This window comes from Aythya ferina (assembly GCF_964211825.1).
Source record: "Aythya ferina genome assembly, chromosome: 8".
In the NCBI taxonomy this organism is placed as follows: Eukaryota; Metazoa; Chordata; class Aves; order Anseriformes; family Anatidae; genus Aythya; species Aythya ferina.
The window spans coordinates 23,437,009-23,456,840 of NC_140304.1; the positions used below are offsets into that span (position 1 = coordinate 23,437,009).

Genomic DNA, 19,832 nt, shown 5'->3' on the forward strand with positions numbered 1-19,832 from the left:
GGCTTGTGTAGCACCCCCAAAATGGGAAAGCAAGAAGGAGCTGCTGGAATCCACTGGGTGGAATCCACTTTTGTGCCTTTGGGCTGACGGAGCTCCCTGCCTTGTCCCGGAGCTGCTGGCTGTGGCTGTGGCTGCACTGCAAAGTGACCGGCTGGCCTCCCCCTGGCCTCCCTGGTCTCATCCCAGTGCAAGAGAAACCCCTTCTAGCAGAAGGGCCGGGCTCTCCCCGTGGCCTGCCCCTTTCGAAGGCTGGGAACAAGTCCCAGCTTCCTGCCCTGCTACTCGTGGGACTGCAAAACGCGGTGAACAAAAAGAGCCTCTCAGATGTTTTGGAGCACTTGATGATGACTAATTAAAATTAAATCAACGTAGCATCTAGTTCCTGAGTGCTCTGTGCTCTAAAGGCTGGTTTTGGAGTGGGGGCCACCCCAATGCTCGCCCACCCGGTGCCTGCCGGGTGTACGCCCCTTGTACCCAACCTCGTTTTTGGCCCTGGTGCAAGTGCTGCCTGCAGGGTGCAACCAGGCACTCCTGGAGTCTCGAGGTGGGACCTGGCGGGGTGTGACGTTAGCACCAGCGTGTTCCTCTCCATGGTGATCCCGGGTAAACTTTCCCTGCTTTCTAGCAACGCCTGTTTCCAGAGAGGCAGGGCGGGCGCGATAAAGGGTGTTCGGGAGGGATGTGTCACGGCTGCTTCCTCCAGGCTTGTTTCTCCTCTGCTTGCCCTCTGCGGAGAGCAAACAGGATTCAGGGTGTTCCTGGGGGACTTTGTACAGAGGGAGAAACAGAAATCTGCCACACTGGGGTAAGGGCAGGGGCTGTAAAGCCCTGACGAGCAGGATTGTGCCCAATTCATCAACGCACGGTGCTTATAAATTGCGCTGGTGTCATTGCTCCGAAACCACGGCAGCCAAGGGCAACAGCCCGTGGGAACGGAGCTGGCACTGTCACCCTGCCGGAGGTGTGACATGGGAACGGGACGGGGTGGCAGCTGGCCAGGGGCGTGTGTGCCCTTCTGCTTAGCAGCAGCTGGCTCTGCTGCCTGGTCTAACACCCCGCGACTCCAAGAAAGAGCGAACCTGAAAGCTGGAGCTGGCAGCAGCTTTATTGATACTGTGGGGACATCAGCACCATGCTGGATGCTGTTGTCCTGTCCCTTGCTGGGTGTCTGGGCTGTCCCTGTCCCCTCTTGGTTTCTGGTAGCAGGGAGGGAGCGTGGCCATGCCAGTCAGTGGCATCACCACGCACACGAGCTGAATCTTGCAGTTTTGGGGCTAACAGCTGGCTTTGAATGCTGCCTGCCCAACCCCAAAACCACTGGGATCTCCCAACCAACCTGGCGCGGGGCTGGGTGGAAAAAAAACATGCAGGGGGCACAAGGGGGTGTCTGGGGACAGGGTTGGGGGTGCCGTCGGGGCACCCTCAGGGCTCCCAGCCCCCCGGCCGCTCAGCCCCAACGCTCTCGCTGGACGGAGCCTTCACCAGGACCATCGGTGGCTCCTTCCTCCGAATTTTGGAGGCCTTTAGCGACTGGGGTCCCCCCAGGGGGCCACCCGGCGTGGGGGGCCCGCTGCCCCGGCTCTCCTCATCCTCCGTCTCCTCCTCCTCGATGCGATCCACAGCCTCGGGGTCCTCGGGGTGCGGGGAGGGGAAGGCTCTCCGCAGGTGGGGGGTGGCTCGGCCGCCCCGGCCGAAATTTTTGATGCTGATGGCGGGGGAGGCGGCGGCGAGGAAGCGGCCGAGCAGGGGCGTCTGGATGCGCGGCATGCTCGGCGAGGCCTCCACCAGCTGGCTCTGCTCTGCGTCCTCGCACATGCTGGGGGAGCACAGCGGGGCGATGGGGACAGCCACACGTCCCCAAGGCCCCCCCGATGGCTTGGGGGCACCCAGGGCGCGCAGTGTGGGCAGAGACCCCCCCCAAATCTCCAGCTGGGGGCTCCCGGCCGCGCCGTGCACTCACCGCATGTCGAAGGTGGAGCCCAGGAAGGAGGGCTTCAGGGTCTCGGCGGCGGTGGCCGTGGTGTAGGGGGGCTGAGCCGTGGACTCGTTCCAGTACTTGTCCTTGGTGGCTGGCGGAAGGTTCTGGTACATGTCATCCACCGAGAGCAGGGACACCTGGGGACGGGGGTGACGACCTGGTGCATGCAGGTCCTGCTGCCAGAACCAGCCTTAAAGGGGTTGGAAGGAGCCAGGGAGGCTCCGGGCTCATATCCTGGCTGCATTTGGGGTTTTCCTCATTTAAATGCTTCCCCGGGTGGTGGGGACGAGCAGCGGTGCCAGGCTGCTGAGTGTCCCTGGGGGGATGCTGACCCTGCCGGGGGGAGCAGCCACACGGGTGGACAGGGGTGGAGGGATGGGGTGCGCCTAGATGGGAATCTGCTTTGGACAAAGGCCAGGAGCAGGGCTGGGAGGGGACAGTCCCCATGGCCACGTTGCGGGGACGTCCCGATGCCCACCCAACACACGAGCAGCCGGGGGCAGCCCCCACCTGCAGGTTCCTGTCGATCAGCTTGTTGGTCTCGAAGTCATCATCGTCCTCCCCAAAGGGGTTAATGATCTGCTCGGCAACCTGCGGAGGGAGGGGACAGGTGGCACGGGGTCGGGGACAGGGACACCTTCACGGGACACCCACGGGGCACCCGAATCGGGCAGTGCCCTGCAGCGAGCAGCCTCCATCTGCTTGGTGGCCACCGTGACACGTCCCCAAGTGCCACCAGCCGCGACGTGTCCGGTGCCGTGCCAGGGACCGGGGACCCCTGGGCACCCCCCGGCCGTGCCTCACCTTCAGCCAGCCGGCGTAGAAGAAGAACTGCAGCAGGGTGGGGAGGGGCACGAACATGTCCAGATCCCCCTCCTGCCCCGGCTCCAGCGGCTCCAGGAACTGCCGCCCGATGAGGCAGAAGGCGAAGAAGGAGTACACGGCGATGGTGACCACCTGCGGGGACAGCGGTGGCAGCGAGGGGGGACATGAGGCTGACAGAGCTCTGGCTGCTCAATGATGCTCTCGGGGGCTCCAGCCTAAATCCCAAAGCCCCCCCGGAGGGGCGATCCCCCCCGTGCCACGCTCCCCATCCACCCTGAGCTCCTGCGCTGGCAGCACTGGGTGCAGGGCAGGCATAAAGCTCTTTTTCGGGGGGTCGGGTCACCCACCTGCGTGTACACCAGCGGGATGCTGATCCAGTCGTAGTGGAACAGCATGCTGCACTTGGCCCGGTAGGCGTTCAGCTCCTGGCAGGGAGGACAAGGACGGGTTTTTCCCCGGGTGTTTCCCCCCCCATGTGGTGCCGTGCCCCCCGCGCTCCCGGCACCACTCACGTCCATCAGCAGGCGCAGGGCCACGTCGTCGCGGATGCGGCCGTCCCGCCGGGCCTGCGCCGCCAGGTTGGTGAACCACACGCAGGGCACCCAGTACTTGTTGAAGTCCGAGTGCAGGCTCTCGAACTTCTTGCGCTCGTCCTGCGTCATGAAGCCTGCGGCGGGGCGGGGGGCGAGCGGCAGGGGCTCAGCGCCGCGGACCCCCGGTGATGGGAAAGGGAGGTTTTGGGGACCCTCCCCAGGAGGAACGTGGGGTTTTGCAGGGTTTGGGGGGGCAGAAGGGTCATGGGTTTCTTTAGGGACACATGTAATGTCCCTGCAAGGTAATAAGCCCTCCACATCGGGGCTGGATGACACATATAGGTCCAGGATGCTTGTGAGGGGACCCAGGGGCTGCCCCACTGCCACCCCTTAGAACACCCCAGGGCGACAGGGACACCACCGAGCTTCCCAGCTCTCTCACCCCATATTTCAAGCCGTGCCCCCCCCCCAGGGTTTGCCCCCCTCACCCGCTTCCACCACGTGGTCCATGGTGGGGAAGCGCTTGAGCACCCTGGTGCTGACGGAGCGCAGGATGAGGACGGCCGAGAGGTTGGCGTAGCGGATCAGGGTGCGCCGCAGGATCCGACCCCGCTCGTCCTTGCCGTGGACGTTGCTGGAGATGACGCACATCAGCTGGTCGGGGAGGGGGATGCTGGTGTACTGCGCCCACCACCGGTTCACGATCAGGGTGACGTAAAAACCTGCGTGGAGGTGGCACAAGGGGCTCTGAGCGGGGACGAGCCCATGCCAGGGGGACCTGATGGCTTCCCAGGGGGACAGGTAGGGGATAAAGAGCACGTTGTCCTTCCCCCTGGACTGCTGTCCGCAGGGATGGAGGTGGGGACATCCCCAGTCCTGGAAGAGGGCCAAGGAGCTGGGCTCGGTGGCTTTGGGAGCTGAGTGCCACCCAGCCCCAGGCAATGGGGCAGTTTGGGCACGGGGGCAGGATGGGGCATCCCCGAGCTGTGAGGGAGCAGGAGAGGGACCCGTACCTAGGACGAAGGAGATGGGGATGAGGTCCGTGGAGCGGTTGCAGTACTGAGCCACTTTGGTGTAGAGACGCTTCTGCTCCTCGGTCAGCAGCCGCCTGCAGCGGGCACGCAGCGGGGTCAGGGGCGAGCAGAGGGGCTGGGGAGCTGCCTCAGACCACCCCCCAAAAAAAAAAAAAGCCATTCCCCGGGTCCCCTTCGCCTTGTGGGGTCCCAGCCGCTCCCCCACTCACCGGTAGACGACGCTGAGCAGCGCGTACAGCACCACGAAGACGACGAACTCCTTGTACAGCAGCTTGTAGATGCTGCCCTTCCAGCGGAAGAGCAGCTTGGAGAAGCCCCCGAAACGGGAGTCGGCGACTTTGAGCGTGTAGGAGACGGTCATCGTGGCACGGATGACAATCTCACTGCCGGGGGAGCAGCGGGGTACAGGCTGCCAGCCGGGATGTGTCCTCGGTGTCACGCCAGGCACCGGTGCCCATGGGCTGGCTCGCCCCACGCCCTCCCCACGCTGCTCTGCACGTCCCTATCAGCACCTGGTGCCTTCGCCCCTAAATACCCCGGTGTGAACCCATCGGCCGAGCCCTCCAGGTGATGGATTGGAGCTGTCACGGGCGGGGAAGAGGGAATTGCGGGTCGGTCACACCTCCCTGCCACAGGAGATTTCGGTGGGAGCTGCTGGCTCAGCCCTGGGGATGCACAGGAGCCAGTGGGGTGGTTTGGGCCGTTCCCCTTTGCAGGCTGAATTTAGGCTCCATGAGGAGGAGGGGAAAGGATGGAGGTTGTCACTGCTCCTGGCAGCACTGGGAACGTGACTGTGGGGTGAGCTGGCTGGGGGGGGGCTGTGGAGTGTTTCTGGGGTGCCCATGGGCACCCCTCACTCCCAGCGGGACACAAACCAGTGGGAAACATCCCCGAGGAGCAGTGGGACATGCAGCAAACCCATCCCGTCCTCGTCCCCAGCCCGTGCTGGTGCTCGTGCCCCCCAGCCCAAGCTAGGAATGAGCCAGACCAGGGGCTGTGGCTCCATCGCCCCGCGGGCTGCGAGGCTGCGCCGGGCAGGAAACGCCGCTTCCTTTGCCGGCCATAGCGCCGCGTCCCGCCCTGCCCGGCTCCCTTCCTGCCGGGCACGGGGCCCAGCACAGCCTGCCACGGCTCCGACCCATGGAGCTGGGGGCTCCCAGCCTGGGAAATGCCCTCGGTGCATCCCCCGATGCCCCCGCTCCGTGTCCTGCTGGGGAACGCGGCGTGGGTATGGGGCACCTGGCTCCCTGCAGGTACCCGTGGGTGGATGCGACCCACGGGGCTGTGCAGGGAGATAATTTACAGCACCCCCAGCCTGTCCTGCCCCGGCTGGTGAGCACGGTGCCCGTGGCAGGCTGGCAGCTTCCTTCTCCAGGCTGTAAATCCGTAAATCACGGGCTGCAGCTCGCTCAGCCCCGAGGGCTGGCACCCACCGCAGCAGAGACGGGGCGCAGCCACGGTGCCAGGAGTAAAATGATTTATTTATTTCGCAGCAGGAGCTGGCTCCGGCAGGGCTGGGCAGCACATCGGGGAGGGAAGGCTGTAAGGGGCGCCCCCCTGCTCCGGCGGCACCCTATGGACACCCTGCAAACAAAAGCCTTTTGCTGAGCGGGGCGCGGCACAAGCAGGGCTGTCCGTGCCCAGTCCTTGCACACGCGTGTGCACAAGCACTCGTGCAAACAGCAGACGTGCAAAGATCCTAGCAATCCCACTCAGGACCCCACACACAGACCACGTTTCTCATCCCCAGACCCCGATGTCTGCGGGCTGGGGGCAGCGGGTCTGTGCCCGGTGCCAGCGGGCTGCAGAGGGGACAGAGCCCTGGTCAGCAGCCCTGGCACGCACACTGTTGTCACCTGGCCCTAAAAATCAAACGAGGCAGCCCCCACCTCCTCTTCACGTCCTTCCTGTGCCCCAAAAAACCTCGTGCAGAGAGCCCCGCCATGCCCAGAGCCGCTTGCAGCCCTGCCCAGCCGCAGCACGTGGCAAGCGAGGGGCGCACACAGGATTGCAGGGGAAGGGGTGGGAATTTTGGGGTGCAGCTTCACAACCACACACTGCAAGCCACGGCAGGATGGCTCGTGGCCTCTCCCAGCCACAGCCACCTCCCGTTGCCCCCCGAGTCCCGCATCCCACCCCCCTTTCAGTGCAGGTCGATGTTCTCGTACTCCAGGTTGTCCGAGTCCTCCAGCTCGATGCCGGGCACCAGGTTGTAGTAGTTGGTCGCCTGGTTCATGTAGATCTTCTCCCGGTCGGCCGAGTCTTTCAGGACGTCGCTCACGCTCACCGTGTCCCCCTCGGCCCCGCTGCCCCCCAGTTCCTCCCCCCCAGCTCCCGGGGCTCCCCGCTGGGTGCCCGGCCCCGCGCCCCGCTGCGCCTCGTGGGGCGGCACCTGGGATCCCACCCGGATCTCCACCTCCTCGTACAGGTCCCTGCTGCTCTCCAGAGGGTCCTGGGAGGGCTGGGGCAGCGCCGCCCCCCCCAGCAGCACCTTCTTCTCCTTCTCGGAGGGGGCAGCGGGCAGCTCGTAGGGGACGTAGCGGTGGGATTCGGGGGGCACCGGCGCGCTGCCCCTCTCCACGGCGGCGGCGACGGGGGGGCGTCTGCCCCCAAAGCTGTAGTTGGTTTTCCTCTTCCTCCTGCAGAAGCAGCAGGCGATGCTGGCGAGGAGGAGGAGGGGGGGCAAGCAGATGAAGAGGGCGGTGAGGCCGTGCGAGCGGCACAGCTCGTCCCGGGGGATGCTGAGGAGCTCGGCGCCGCGGTGCCGCTGCGGCGTGTGGCAGGTGAGCTCGGTGGCCAGGCCGGGCCGGCCCTGCAGGGCGCTGAGCAGGGCGCAGCTGCAGTCCCAGCTGTTGTTGGACACCTGCAGCTGCCGCAGGGACGGCTGCAGGAGGCTGCTGGGGAGGAAGGTCAGGGCGTTGTAGCCCAGGTAGACCTCCTGCACCTGCCTGGAGGCTTTCAGGAAGGATTGGGGAAGCTCCCGGAGCCGGTTCCAGTCCAGGTAGAGGATCCTCAAGTTGGGGGCGTCTTCCAAAAAGCCCCCCGGGAGGGTTTCCAGCTGGTTGTGGCTCAAGTGCAAGACCTCCAGGGTGACGGGGACGCCCTGCGCGTTGCGGATGGCCGCGATGCCGCAGCGCGAGAGGTCGAGCTCCCGCAGCCCCCGCACCCCCAGCAGAGCCCCCCAGTCCAGCAGGGAGACGTTGGAGCTGCTGAAGTTGAGGCAGCAGCTCTCGGCGAGGGGGGCAGCCAAAAAAGCCTCGAAGTCCAGGGGCTGGCTGCAGTTGCAGCTCTCCGGTGCCGCGTCCCGGGCGAGGCTGGCGGCGAGCAGGAGGCACAGGGACAGGGACAGGGGCAGCAGCGCCGTGCCTGCGGGACAGCCGAGGGGATGAGCACCCCGCTGCGGGTCCCGACACCCAGACCCCACAGCCGGGGGGCTTCTCCCCCCACCCCATCCCCAACAACGCCCCCCGCTCCCTCCCTTCGCCCCGCACTCGCTCCCCGCACCCCGGGGGTGCCACCCACGGGGCCGTCCCGCTGCTCCCCAAGGGTTTCGCCCGTGTCCCCCCCGTTTTTTTCCTCGTGTCCCCCCCGTCCCATCCCCGTCCCCCCGCCGCTCACCTGCCGCCGCCCGCCCCATGCTCCCCGGGGCCGCTCCGCGCTCCCCCCGCCGCCGCCGCCGCCGCCGCCGCCGCCCGGCTCCGCCTCGCTGCCGGGGGGGCCCCGCCGGAACCCGGCCGCCCCGGGGCCCGCCTCGCCCCGCACCTCCGGCCCCCGCCCCCAGCTCGGCCCCCCCTTGCCCCGACCCCTCTCCGGGCTCCCCCCCGCCCCGCTGTGCCCCCAAAAAGCAGGGCACCCCACCGCCCCCAACCCCAGGCACCCCTCCCTAACCACCCCCTCTCCATCCCCCAAAGCCCAGAGCCCCCTGCAACCCCCCCAGACCCCCCTTTAACCCCCACAGAGCCCCCCCACAAGCCTCCAACTCCTCGCCCCCTGACCCAAAATCATGGCAGAGGGGCCGGGCTGGGGTCTGCCCCATTCCCCACTCTCCTAGGGGGAGAGGTGCCAGCCCCCTGCTCCCCACCTGGGGGGGTGATGTGCCCCCCAGCCCCATTGGGGCGAAGATGTGGGGTGGTTATGGTGGCAGGATGGGGACCAAAAGGGCCACAATGGGGCCAGCCGCCCTCTCCAGCGCTATGGGGCCCCTTCTGACTTCCTTCCACCCCACACCCGGCTGGGAAGGAGGATGTGGGGTCGGGCGCAGCCCCACAACCTACAGGGGAAGCAGCACTGGAGAGGGGAGCTGCGTTTCCACACCCCAAAAGCACGGGCATGGGCTCACAGTGGTGTGCACCCTGCCCTGAGGAGCCGGGTAAACTGAGGCACGGGGCGGGGGAGCGGCGGCTTGGCCATGGGCAGTGCTCAGCACGGTGACCACAGCGGGGTTGGGATCCTCTGGCTGCTCTCCTGCCCAGCCCAGGCTGCCTCCCACACCCCCAAACCCAAGTGCTGCCTTAACCCGAGGGGATCCTTTTATCCTTTTATCTCTCCCTCCAGGCAGCTCTGCCTGGATTTGCAGCTTCCCCTCAGCGCTTCCCCAGCCGGTGCGGCCACTTCCTCCCCCGGATCCGTCGTCCTCCCCTCCTCATCATCATCTTTTGCAGGGTGAGAGTGCTGAGCGAGGGGGAAAACCCCACTCCTGATGGGTTCAGGGCTGTCACCTCCTCCTGGGCAGCTCTCCCCTCCCAGGGCCCTTTCTGTGCTCTTCCTGTGCCCTTTCTGTGCTCCTGCTGCCACCGAGCAGCACCAGGGGGGTCACGGGGGGATCAGGCTGGGTCTGGGTTTCATGTAGGACGCAGGTCCCACAGCCTCTCTGGGCTCCTGCGGTGTTTCACCACGCTCGAGGGGTAAAAAAACATTTCCTAACATCTAGGTGGAATTTTCCTCGATGCAACTTGCAGCGGGCGCCTGTCCTCGTTCCGCTGGGCACCTCCCCAAAGAGGTGGCTCCGTTCTCCTTGCAGCTCCTTCTCCTTGCTGCTCCCTTCTCCTTGCATCTCCTTCTCTGTGCAGCTCCAGCCCGCTAGGCGCAGGCAGCAGTGGGATCACCCCAGAGCCTCCCCTTCCGCAGGCTCGGCATGCTGCTGACATTAAACAGCGCTCTCCTCCTCCCTGCCTGAGCAGGGTGCGTGGGCAAACGCCCGTCTGCGATGCTCTGATGCTCTCCTGCATCACGGCAGGGCTGAGCAGCAGGTGGGGGGAGCTGCTCCCGGGCTTCATCCCTCTCGGTGAGGTGCCCCAGCCCTAGAGGGGGGGACGTGGGCACCCACCAGAGCCCAACCTGAGCCAGGAGAGCAGCAGAGCTGCTGGCTCCCGGCAGGAGGCCCCAGGACGAGGCCCCGCAGGTTGTCCTGCTGCCCCCAGCACCTCCCTGGGGCCTCCCTGCACCCTTGGGTGCCTCCACCCCCGCGCTGCCTCCAGCAGCTGACTCAGCTCTGCCCGGGGAGCCCCGCGCCGGGGCCTCTGTCGGAAAGGCAGAGGTGCACCGTGACGCCACCCCTGCCCAGGGGAGCCCTGGGGCCCCGGTGGAAACCGGGGCAGCTTTCCCCGAAGGGGGAACCCGGGCGTGCTGCCGGGCAGAGGGTTTGCACACACTTCCTCCGCCGAAGGTTGAAAGCCAAGAGGAAAGTAAACAGAGCCGGATCCTTTCATCTCTCCCTCCGGGCAGGTCTGTTCAGTTCCCATCCCGGGGGATGTGCTGTGAAATGCGGGGCCGGTCGGCCAGGGGTGCTCATGCAAAACCCTCGGGGTGTTCAGGAGCACATCAGGCATCGGTGAGCAGAGCCCCGAGCTTGCCCTGGGGGAGCAGAAGGGAAATTGGCACAGAGCGAGGGACTTGCACATGGTCCTGCTACCCTGAAGGGCACCAGCATCTGCTTTCGAGGGGCTTTTGCAACGCTGCTGATCCCGGAGAGCAGGGTGCCGTGGTTTTCTGGCCCGTCCTGCTGGCCTACATCCATCCGTGGCCTATTTTGGGTGACACTGAGACGTTTCTCCCCCACGGCCATTAGAGAGCAGCACCGCGGTGGCACAGCGCCCTACAGACACCGCTGTACCCTGCGGACACCCCTGCACATTGGGGCCAGCACAGCCTGACCCAGCAAAGCGTGGCACAAGGGCAGGGACCCAGGGGACAGCGTGGTTGGGCAGCCCACCCGCATCTCCTGTCACCCCCCATGTCCCCAGCGCCCCACTTGGGGTGGGCTGGGACCCCACTGGGGGCTTTGTGGGGGCGCCTGGCTGCCTCCAGGGCGGGTGCATGGGGGGGGCAGGGTCTGCAGCATACAGGCGGGCTTCAAAATCCCCCCTGGATGTGCATGGAGAGGGGGGGCTGCGGGTCTTGGGAGAGACAGAAGGGAGTTGAGGAGGGGTCTCTGCGTGCCCCTGGGGGTCTCTGACCGTCTGGGGGGGGATCCCTGTGCCTGGGGGGGGGGGGTTGTGCCTAGAGGGGAGCCTGTGCATGGGGGTCTCAGTGCCTGGGGGGGGAGGCATATATGTGGTGGGTGTGCATTTACCGCCCCCCCGCGTAGGGGCAGGGCTGTCTCGTTCCCCCAAACCACTGCAGAGAGGTGGCAGCGGCCGGCTGCCCTCACACGACCCCCCTTTACCCCCTTCACCCCCCTCCCCACCCCCTTTATCCTCGCTTCTGCCCCTTTAAGAGCGCGGCGGGGCCGCCCGGCGAGGGGGCGTGGCCCCGCGGGTGACGTCACCGCGCCCATTGATAAAACCGGCGGGATCCCCGGCGCGCCAGCGCCAAGCGTGGGGGGCGGCGGCGGGGCCACGTGCGCGGGGCCGCCGGTGGCGGAGGAGCCGCGGCAGCAGCACCGGGAACCGGGATCAGACCGGGAACCGGGACAGGAACCGGGACAGGCGCCATGGCCATGGAGCACGCCGGCCTTTTTCCCCCGTTCCCCGCCGCCACCGCCGCCTGCCTGCCCGCCCAGCCCGCGCCCTCCCCGCCGCCACCGCCGCCCAACCGGGCAGCCGAGAGCAGCCGGCTCATCACCGACCCGCTCTCCGGTCGCTCCTACTGCAAGGGCCGCCTGCTCGGGAAGGTACCGGGGGATAACGGGGGGGTGGCAGCGGGGTGAACGGGGAGCGCCCTGCTTCTGTGGGGTGAGGGGGGAGCTGGGAGGGGGCTGGGGGCCTTGCTGCTGCCTCCCCCCCGTCCCCCCGTGCCTCCTCCTCGGGGCCGGGAGCCGTGAATCAGCCGGGCTGGCTCCCGGCCCCGCCGCCTTATCGGAGGCGCGATCGGTTTCGGGGCGCCCCGCGGGGTGTGCGTGGGCCGGAGGCTGCCCCGGTTCCCAGGGGTGCCGGCCCGGCCGCTGGGGCTGCGGCACACGCAACTTTTCCTCCCGCTGCGAGCGCTGTGTAGGAGGAGGCTGCTTGTTCCCAGCCCGGCCCGGGCGGGCTCGGCAGCTGAGTGTGCAGATTGGAGGCTGACATCACGGCAGGAAAAACCTGTCTCCATCCAGCGCTGCCTTTCGGTGGTGGCCTCCGGTCCCCCCTGCTTTGCGCAGGGCTTTCCGGGCAAGCTGGCATCTGGAAAGCTGCCGGAGGAGTCCGGTAGTGGTGGGAGGGAAAAACGCCCGGGAGGCTTTATGAGAACAGGGTGAAGAAAATCCCGGCTCGAGAGCATCGTGGTTCAGATCTCAGTGGGCGACGCAGCAGCCGGCAGCGTGTGGCGCTCCCCGGGCTGCGCGGCGAGGAGCTGGCAGGGGCGGAGAGCTGCCTGTCAGCCTCCCCAACCACCTCTTCTCCCCCTCGCAGGGCGGCTTCGCACGATGCTACGAGATGACGGACCTCTCCAGCAACAAAACCTACGCCGTGAAGGTCATTCCTCACAGCCGGGTGGCTAAACCCCACCAGCGGGAGAAGGTAGGTGCTGGGGGAGCTCGGGGGGGTGCTGGGGTTCCAGCAGGCACCTTGTGCTCACCCGTGGCCTCGGCGTCCTTTCAGATCACCAACGAGATCGAGCTGCACCGCGACTTGCACCACAAGCACATCGTCAAGTTCTCCCACCACTTTGAGGACGCGGAGAGCATCTACATCTTCCTGGAGCACTGCAGCAGGAAGGTGAGGGCTCCGTGTCCCCGAGCGGAGCAGTGGACGCTTTGTTTGAGGTGCTGGTTTTGCCCAGCACTGGGGACACCGCGGGTTTCAAGTCCTCTATAAGCAGCCTGCCCGTGCTGGCAGCCCCTAGCCCCCGTTGCCACCACCAAAAGCCCAGTGGTTCCCTGGTTGTGCCGAGCAGGGAGCCTGCTGAGCTTCCAGCCGTGGCAGGCCAATTGTTTGTGCAACTCCTGGAAGAACGGGCTCTGACCCTGCCTGCCCCTTGCCTAGTCAGCACGGCTGCCTGCCCTCCCTGCCCGCCGTCACCGAGCTGCCTTCTCTCCCTCTGCAGTCGCTGGCCCACATCTGGAAGGCCCGCCATACCCTGCTGGAGCCTGAAGTGCGCTATTACCTCAAACAAATCATCTCCGGCTTGAAATACCTTCACCTCAAGGGCATCCTGCACCGGGACCTCAAGCTGGGTGAGTGTCACGTTTGGGGACGGAGCCACGCGGGGAGCGGCGAGCCGAAGGGACGGGCGGTGACGTGTCACCATCGTCTTGCAGGCAACTTCTTCATCAACGAAAACATGGAGCTGAAAGTGGGGGACTTCGGTCTAGCTGCTTGCCAGGACGCCTCTGAGCAGAAGAAAAAGTGAGTCTGAGCTTCCCTTTCTCTTCTCGTAGCAACTCCTGCCCCAGCTGCAGGCGAGGAGAGGGGGCTGGGGGCTTTGTGGCTCCCCCAGGAGCGTGCCCGCAGCCCTCGGGGAGAACAATGCGCTCGCTATGGCTATTGTGCCCGGCCGGGTGCGCAGGCTGGGACACAAAGGCTCCGTTCCCGGCTGTGTCTAGGACGAGCTCTTCCCGACAGCTCGCCACGAGCAGCTGCTGCTGCCCCCCAGGAGCTGATGGGGGGGCTCCTTGTGGATGGAGGGAGCCTGTGGGGCTCAAATTAGGGGAGGGGAATCAGCTGCAGGGTGAATTACGGGCGGGGAGAGGTGGGGGATGCAAAGCAGGCTCTGAGCTGGCCGTCTGCCCCGCAGGACGATTTGTGGGACCCCCAACTACCTGGCCCCCGAAGTGCTGCTGCGGCAGGGCCACGGCCCGGAGTCAGACGTGTGGTCACTGGGCTGTGTCATGTAAGTGCACGGGGTGGGGTGGGGGCTGTGGGGAGCCCCGTGGGGGAGTCCTGTTGTGCTTTGTGTCCCTGGTATGCTGAAGGGTAGGGGAGAGGGGCTGTGAGTGGATGAATCCTGCTCAGAGGTGCCCCCGGGCACCCCGGGGTGCTACAAGCAGCAGGCCCTGGTGTCACACCGAGCTCTGCTTCAAAGCTCAGCCACCCCACCAGCGAGATAAACAATGGAAAATATCAGTGGCTGGCGGCTTGTTTGCACGGGGAGCGATCGCTGCGCCGCCTCGGTGACTCGAGCCCTTGCCGGTCGCTGCCGCAAGCTTCCTGCTGTGGTTTTCTGCTGTGGGGCAGGGCCGTGGGGCAGGGCCGTGGGGCCGCTGCCTCCTGCCAGCCCCGTCCCGGTCCCCGGGGCTCTTCGCCTGCTGCTGTCGGCAGTCGCGAGGAGGAAGCGTGGCCGGATGTGTGCGCAGCCTGGCGGGCTGGAAGCGGTGCTCCTGGCCAGGTGTGGCCGGCCCAACGCCACCAGCTTCCTCGCTCCAAGTGCTGCTGAGTCACAGACCCGGCGGGGATGTGACCGTGGCACGTGCCTCGCCTCCCAGGTACACCCTGCTGTGTGGGAACCCTCCCTTCGAGACCTCGGACCTCAAGGAGACCTACAGGTGCATCAAGCAGGTGGAGTACACCCTGCCCGCCTTCCTCTCCCTGCCTGCCAAGCACCTCATCGCCGGCATCCTCAGGCGCAACCCCCAGGACCGCCTCACGCTCGAGGAGATCTTGGACCATGAGTTCTTCAAGGTGAGCAGGCTGGAGTCCTGCCTTCACCCTCAGCAGGGTGGGATGAGGCTTTTGGGGTCATGCAGGGTGCTGTCCTTGCCTGTGGAGGGACCGAGGGATCTGGTGTGCTCCCTGCTGCCCTGACCCCACAGCAGGGGCTGCTTCCCGTGCCGCTGATCCCCAAATACCCAAATGCCAGGCCCGGAGCCAAGGGCTGACGGAAATGCAAGCTGGCTGTCAGGAGGGCTGCGAGTGACTGCGGTCAGCCCGGGGCAGCTCTGCATGAAGCACGTGGGCGGTGGAAACCAAACCTCTGCCTTCACCCCTGCGCAGGGCTACACGCCGGAGAAGCTCCCTCCCAGCAGCTGCGTGATGGCTCCGGAGCTCAGCCCCCCCAACCCAGCAAAAAGTCTCTTTGCTAAAGTCACCAAGACGCTCTTTGGGAAGAAGAAACCCAAGGGTGAGTCCACGTGCTTGCACGGGAACCTCCCGGTGATCCTTTCTCTGGGGAGAAGTGGGTTCTGGAGAGCACTGCTGGGGGGTCCCCTGCTTTTGGGGACAGCGCTTGCTGCCTTGTCCCCTTGTCCCTGCCCTTCCGCTGCTGGTGGCAGGCATGGGCGTGCGCCTGGGGAGCGGATGCTGCCCCGTAACCCATGGGGACAGTTCCTCCTGGAAACCCTCTGCTGCTGCCTGAGAACTGGGAAGTGAAAGCGGGAGGCAGCCGCTTGCCACCCTGAGCTGAGCCTGCTGAGGGGGGGGTGGCCCCCGTGTCCCTGTCCCCTGTGCTCACGGCTCGCTGCCTCCCCAGCCAAGAAGGGCCCTTCGGAGGACAAGGACGACATCTCCAAGCTGGTCACCGGGCTGATGAAGACCTCGATCTGCCGGCAGATAAGCTACAAGACGGTGGAAGGGAACGAGGTGAGAGCAGCCCCGAGTCCGTGCGCACCCCTCCTGGGGACAGCACGCGGGACGGTGCTGACATCGTGTCCCCCCCCAGGCCACCCCCGGGTCCTGCCGCAGCACCGGCTCCAGCCCCGTGGAGACGCTGGTGGAGGAGACCTCTCACAAATCCGTGTCCCCGTCCATCCGGGGGACGATGGCCAGCAGCTGTGAAGGTGAGCAACGCCTGTCCCACCTGTCCCAAGCTTCCTGCCCTGCCCCGGCTGATAGCGGGGCCGGCTGACTCAGGGCCTGTCATCTTCCCTCCGCAGCCTTTGAAGACTGCATCACCGCCTCTGCCATCATCGAGTCGGCTGTCCGGCTCCTGCGGACCTGCCTCTCCTGCATGCCCCCAGGTAAACCAGCCGGGAGAGGGCGTAGAGGCACGGGTGCCGCTTTGGGAACCCCAAATGGAACCCCAAATACCGCCTGACCCTGCAGCGGGGAGCTGAGTGGGGGGTGCCTGCTCTGCTCACCCCTTTCCCTTCCCCACCAGCGAACAGAAACCCGGCTTCCCTGGCCCGGCACGAGCAGTTTGTCTGGGTGAGCAAGTGGGTGGACTACTCCAACAAGTACGGCTTCGGCTACCAGCTCTCCAACCGCAGCATCGGGGTGCTCTTCAACAACGGCACGCACATGGCGCTCTCCCCCAACCACAAGTGAGCGCCGGGGAAGGGGCTGCAGTCCTTGGGGTGGGAAAAGGGCCGAGGGGAGGCCGTGCAGGGGGTGGCTAACACTGTGCCCCCCCGCCAGGACGGTGCATTACAACCAGACCAACAGCAAGCACTTCGCCTTCCCCGTGTCCGCCGTCCCCGAGCAGCTGCAGGGGCAGATGAGCGTGCTGCGCTACTTCGCGTCCTACATGGAGCAGCACCTGATGAAGGTAGGTGCTGGGACAACATTTGGGCTGTGGTTTGGCCGTGTCACCTGGGTGGCACTCCCTGGTCGCAGGCTGTGGCTGGGTGGAGCCCCTGGGGCTGTGTCCTGCTGGCAGGGCAATACCCACGGGTATGGGACCGGGGGCTTACCGTGGTCCTTTCTCCCCAAGGGAGGTGACTTGCCGAGCATAGATGACCTTGGGCAGCCAGCCCTGCTCCTCCTGCAGTGGGTGAAGACGGACCAGGCCTTGCTGATGCTCTTCAGCAGCGGCACCCTGCAGGTATGTGTGGGGTGCTGTGGGGGTGCCACTTTGGGGAAGCCACCGTGGGACTCGTGACCTGGGTTAGTCCTTGCCCACCACGACCCAAATGCAAAGGCCAGCTGTGGGTGCAGGGTGCTGCTCTGGTGCCCCAGCTGCTGGTGGCAGGCACCTCGGATCGGTGCGTTCCTGCTGTGGGGCTGCTCCCAGGCAGGTTGGGGAGGAGGAACGGGTTGAGGCAGGAAGCCTGGCTCCATCCCCGCTGCTGCTGCGCTGCGGGAGGCCAAGCCAAGCCCCACCTGTCTCCTAGGTGAACTTCTACAATGACCACACCAAGGTGATCATCAGCAAGCCTGACCACTCCTGCCTTGTCACCTACATCAACCGGGAGCGCAACTCCTACACCTACAAGCTGGGCAGCATCCAGGAGCTGGGCTGCTCGCCGGAGCTCCAGCAGCGCCTCCGATACATCCTCAAGCTCCTCCAGGAGCGGGCCGATGCCTAGCGCGGTGCTTTGGAGAGACCCTCTCTGGATGTAGAGGTCTCCTCCTGCCTTCCCGTGGGACGGGGGGCGCGTTGTGGTGCTCAGCTGGACTCCGGACCTCAGCGGCCACCCGCTGAACACACGTGGCTGTGATCACGGCAGCAGGTCTGCACACCCATGCTGCTCCCTGGCTGTGGGCAATCGCTGCCTTTTCCCCCTCTGCATGGCCGTGAGCTCGAGGCTTGGTGCTGTGGGGTGGAGAAGACCCCCCCCGGGGACGGACAGGGGTGTGGGGCGCTGTGTGGGGTGGCTCGTGCCTCTCCACATCTGCTACACTAAGGGGGGGCTGAGCTGGACCCCAGCTGCTCCCGAATTGGGACTTGTCTGGTACAACTTGAGGTTTGGTAGAGGGCAGGGGAAAGGGATCCGTGGGCTTTTGCCTGGAAAAGCCCCTGTGTGGCTGTGACCTAGGGCAGGTTTCTTGTTTCGCGGCAGTCTCTGCCAAGTTGGGACTATTTATGCATCTTATTTATATGGAATTATTTATTTTCTCTCGGTCTGTCCATGTGCAGCTCCCCTGTCCCTGACTTACCTCAATAAAACTTTATTTGTGTAAGGGCAAGCTGTCTCTGCTGTGTTTGGAGCTGGGGCTGGGGTCACAAAGTGGGGCAAAGCAATCCTCATCTTCATCCCTGCTCTGGGGCTGCTCCTGGTGATGTTTGGGGTCAGGAGGTAAGGAGAGGGGGCTGGTGGGGGACCTGAGTGCCTTATGCAGACCCTAAGACCCTGAGGACCAGAGCCAGGATGGGTTTACCTCCTGTGCCCCTGGGGCTGGCAGGAGGAGCAGGATTTGCATCCTGCTGATAGCTGCAGAGCCCTGGAGCTGCCTCAGCCTCTCCTCTCTTGTACCAACCCCATCCCCTGCTGTCAGCCCCAGCTGCTCCAGGGCTGGTGCTGGGGGAAGCAGGGGCTGTGGCTCCTGCCCCAGGGACAGGGCTGTGGGGTGCCCTGCGCTGCCTGGTGTCACGGGATGTGAGCTGGGCACAGAGCCAGCCACGAGGAGGGACTTAATGGGCTTCATCCTGCTCTGCAGGCTCGCTTGGAACAAGATCCCTCACCTCCTGCCCTGCCTGGGAGCAGCCTGGGCTGTGGGAAAGGGGCTGGACTGCTCTGTGTCCTCCAGGGTATGGCCCTCGACTGCTGCCTGCTCCCGGCCTCGGGGGAAATGCAGCTTTTTGGGTTGGATTTCCTGCAGCTCGGGACTTCTTGCAAGCCACTAAAGAGTGTGCATCAACCAGGGGCACCGTGGGCCATCCCCTTGGCTCCCCACGTGCACCACAGCTCATCCACCCAGGGCTGGTGCAAATCCTTTTATTTCCACCTGCTCTCCCCCTGCCAGACTGTCTGAAGGGAGGCAGCCCCTACTCAAAATAGACCCCGTGCACCGTGGCCACAGCAAAGAGGGAGGCATTGGAGAAGGTGGCCGAGGCGAAGCTGTCACTTTGGGGGTCCCAGAGCGCCCGGCTGGCCACCAGCAGGCTCTGCTGGCCATGCTGGCCCAGCAGCACGTGGCACACCAGCTTGTAGCGGGGTGGCACCACCTCCTTCGCCCGGCCCCGCAGCAGCTCGGCCAGGCTGTGCACCAGCGGGGCGCCGCCCTGGGGGCTGTAGGACGTGCCCCCCAGGGCCCCCGCCAGGACCCTCTCCAGCACCCGCTGCACCCGCCCCGCGTTGAACCCGCAGCCTTCGTCCGGCCCCATCCTGTAGGTGTTTTCCAGGCGGATCTCAGGGATGGGCTGGAAAAGGGGGAGCCCCGAGAAGCTCACGCGGCTGTGGAGCATCCAGGGGCCGATGGAGGGGCGCTTGCCCCCCGGGGCTGCCCCCAGCGAGCTGCGGCGGCTGGCCAGGGGTGCCGGGAGGGTGCTGAGGATGGAGCTGCGGCGGGACAGCAGCTGCGGTGCTCTGCCCTCCTCCGTGCTCCGTGCTGGGGCTGTGGGATTGGAGCCTCGGCGAGCGGTCCGGGGCTGAGGGGCTTCGGTGCCATCCACGGCCATCACCTGGGTGGACGGGGCCAGCTCTGGGGCTGGCTGCTCGGCCATATGGGCAGGCTGGAGGGGAGAGGTGGCTCTGAGCACTGCTGTGGGACCCCAATCCAGCTGGAGCTGACCCGTTGCACCTACACACGTGCCATATCCCTGCACCCCATCCCACCCGTGCCCCCAGCCCCGCTCCCTGCGTGACCCAGCTCCAGCCACCGTGCCCGTGGCTGCCCAGCACCGACCTCTTCCCCTCGGTCCCCTGGGTCCAAGCTCAGGGAGCTCCTGGAGCGTGAAGTGTTGCTACGTGACACTGCACCTCCCCATCCACGGCTCCGTAACTCCTTGCTTCCCGGTCCCTGCACAGCCCTGTTGTCCTCTTTTGCCCCCGGTTCCCTGAGAGCCGTGCCAGCTGCAGCCTGGGCCGCAGCCAGCTTGGGGACAGCAGCTCCGGGCATGTCCCCTATGTCCTCAGCATCTCCTGGCAGCCCCAGAAACGCTTTGTGGGTGTCAAAAGCACAGGAAAAGCTTGCACCCCAGCTTTCACCCCCCCCCAAAAAAAAAAAAATCACATCCTTTGGATACCTATCCCTCTGCAATGCCTTTCCCTATGGGATGGTGGTCACCCAAGGGTGGGCAGCACCCACGGAGCACAGCCTGGTGTTGGGGAGCTGAGCCCCACAATGTGCCGGGGGTCCCTGCTGCTGTGATGCCCCAAATCGGGGCAGGTCTGGCCGGGACCCCGACCCCGAGCGGGGTTTTCTCCCCGCTGCCGGAGCCCAGCCCAGCTGGTACATCCCGGCCGCCCCATCAATGCGCCTTTGTCTGGCCGTGCTGCGATCTATTTGGGGA

The 19,832-nt window shown here is 65.8% G+C and overlaps 4 protein-coding genes across 4 annotated transcripts; 1 reads left to right on the forward strand and 3 right to left on the reverse strand.

The window, feature by feature from the left end:
- Positions 1 to 1,087: 1,087 nt before the first annotated feature.
- BEST4 (bestrophin 4) lies at positions 1,088 to 4,868 on the reverse strand. Its single transcript, XM_084527962.1, has 9 exons — positions 4,580 to 4,868; positions 4,350 to 4,444; positions 3,825 to 4,058; positions 3,316 to 3,470; positions 3,151 to 3,228; positions 2,783 to 2,935; positions 2,489 to 2,569; positions 1,961 to 2,115; positions 1,088 to 1,816 (listed from the first exon to the last, which is right to left on the reverse strand). The coding sequence occupies exons 1-9, from the start codon at positions 4,729 to 4,731 to the stop codon at positions 1,423 to 1,425; spliced, it is 1,497 nt and encodes a 498-aa protein (XP_084384088.1). The 5' UTR covers positions 4,732 to 4,868; the 3' UTR covers positions 1,088 to 1,422.
- Positions 4,869 to 5,830: 962 nt separating this feature from the next.
- On the reverse strand, positions 5,831 to 8,054 carry LOC311441033 (uncharacterized protein). The gene is made up of 2 exons (XM_084528669.1): positions 7,989 to 8,054; positions 5,831 to 7,736 (listed from the first exon to the last, which is right to left on the reverse strand). Exons 1-2 carry the CDS (start codon positions 8,005 to 8,007, stop codon positions 6,514 to 6,516), a joined length of 1,242 nt encoding a protein of 413 aa, XP_084384795.1. The 5' UTR covers positions 8,008 to 8,054; the 3' UTR covers positions 5,831 to 6,513.
- Positions 8,055 to 11,201: 3,147 nt separating this feature from the next.
- PLK3 (polo like kinase 3) lies at positions 11,202 to 17,566 on the forward strand. Its single transcript, XM_084527969.1, has 15 exons — positions 11,202 to 11,481; positions 12,197 to 12,304; positions 12,386 to 12,502; positions 12,831 to 12,960; positions 13,045 to 13,132; positions 13,521 to 13,616; positions 14,209 to 14,404; positions 14,717 to 14,843; positions 15,192 to 15,301; positions 15,381 to 15,498; positions 15,595 to 15,678; positions 15,819 to 15,981; positions 16,076 to 16,205; positions 16,371 to 16,481; positions 16,771 to 17,566. The coding sequence occupies exons 1-15, from the start codon at positions 11,302 to 11,304 to the stop codon at positions 16,963 to 16,965; spliced, it is 1,953 nt and encodes a 650-aa protein (XP_084384095.1). The 5' UTR covers positions 11,202 to 11,301; the 3' UTR covers positions 16,966 to 17,566.
- A 733-nt stretch (positions 17,567 to 18,299) lies between these two features.
- On the reverse strand, positions 18,300 to 19,043 carry DYNLT4 (dynein light chain Tctex-type 4; the record flags this gene model as incomplete). Its single annotated transcript, XM_084527704.1, has 1 exon — positions 18,300 to 19,043. The coding sequence occupies one exon, from the start codon at positions 19,041 to 19,043 to the stop codon at positions 18,366 to 18,368; it is 678 nt and encodes a 225-aa protein (XP_084383830.1). The 3' UTR covers positions 18,300 to 18,365.
- Positions 19,044 to 19,832: the final 789 nt, after the last annotated feature.

Coding starts and splice junctions, on each gene's coding strand:
- PLK3 (XM_084527969.1), top strand. CDS start 11,302: ATGGCCATGGAGCACGCCGGCCTTTTTCCCCCGTTCCCCGCCGCCACC. Junction 13,133..13,520: donor GCCTCTGAGCAGAAGAAAAA/GTGAGTCTGAGC, acceptor TCTGCCCCGCAG/GACGATTTGTGGGACCCCCA. Junction 14,405..14,716: donor TGGACCATGAGTTCTTCAAG/GTGAGCAGGCTG, acceptor ACCCCTGCGCAG/GGCTACACGCCGGAGAAGCT.
- BEST4 (XM_084527962.1), bottom strand. CDS start 4,731: ATGACCGTCTCCTACACGCTCAAAGTCGCCGACTCCCGTTTCGGGGGC. Junction 3,471..3,824: donor GGACCACGTGGTGGAAGCGG/GTGAGGGGGGCA, acceptor GCCCCGCCGCAG/GCTTCATGACGCAGGACGAG. Junction 2,936..3,150: donor TCCCGCTGGTGTACACGCAG/GTGGGTGACCCG, acceptor CTGTCCCCGCAG/GTGGTCACCATCGCCGTGTA.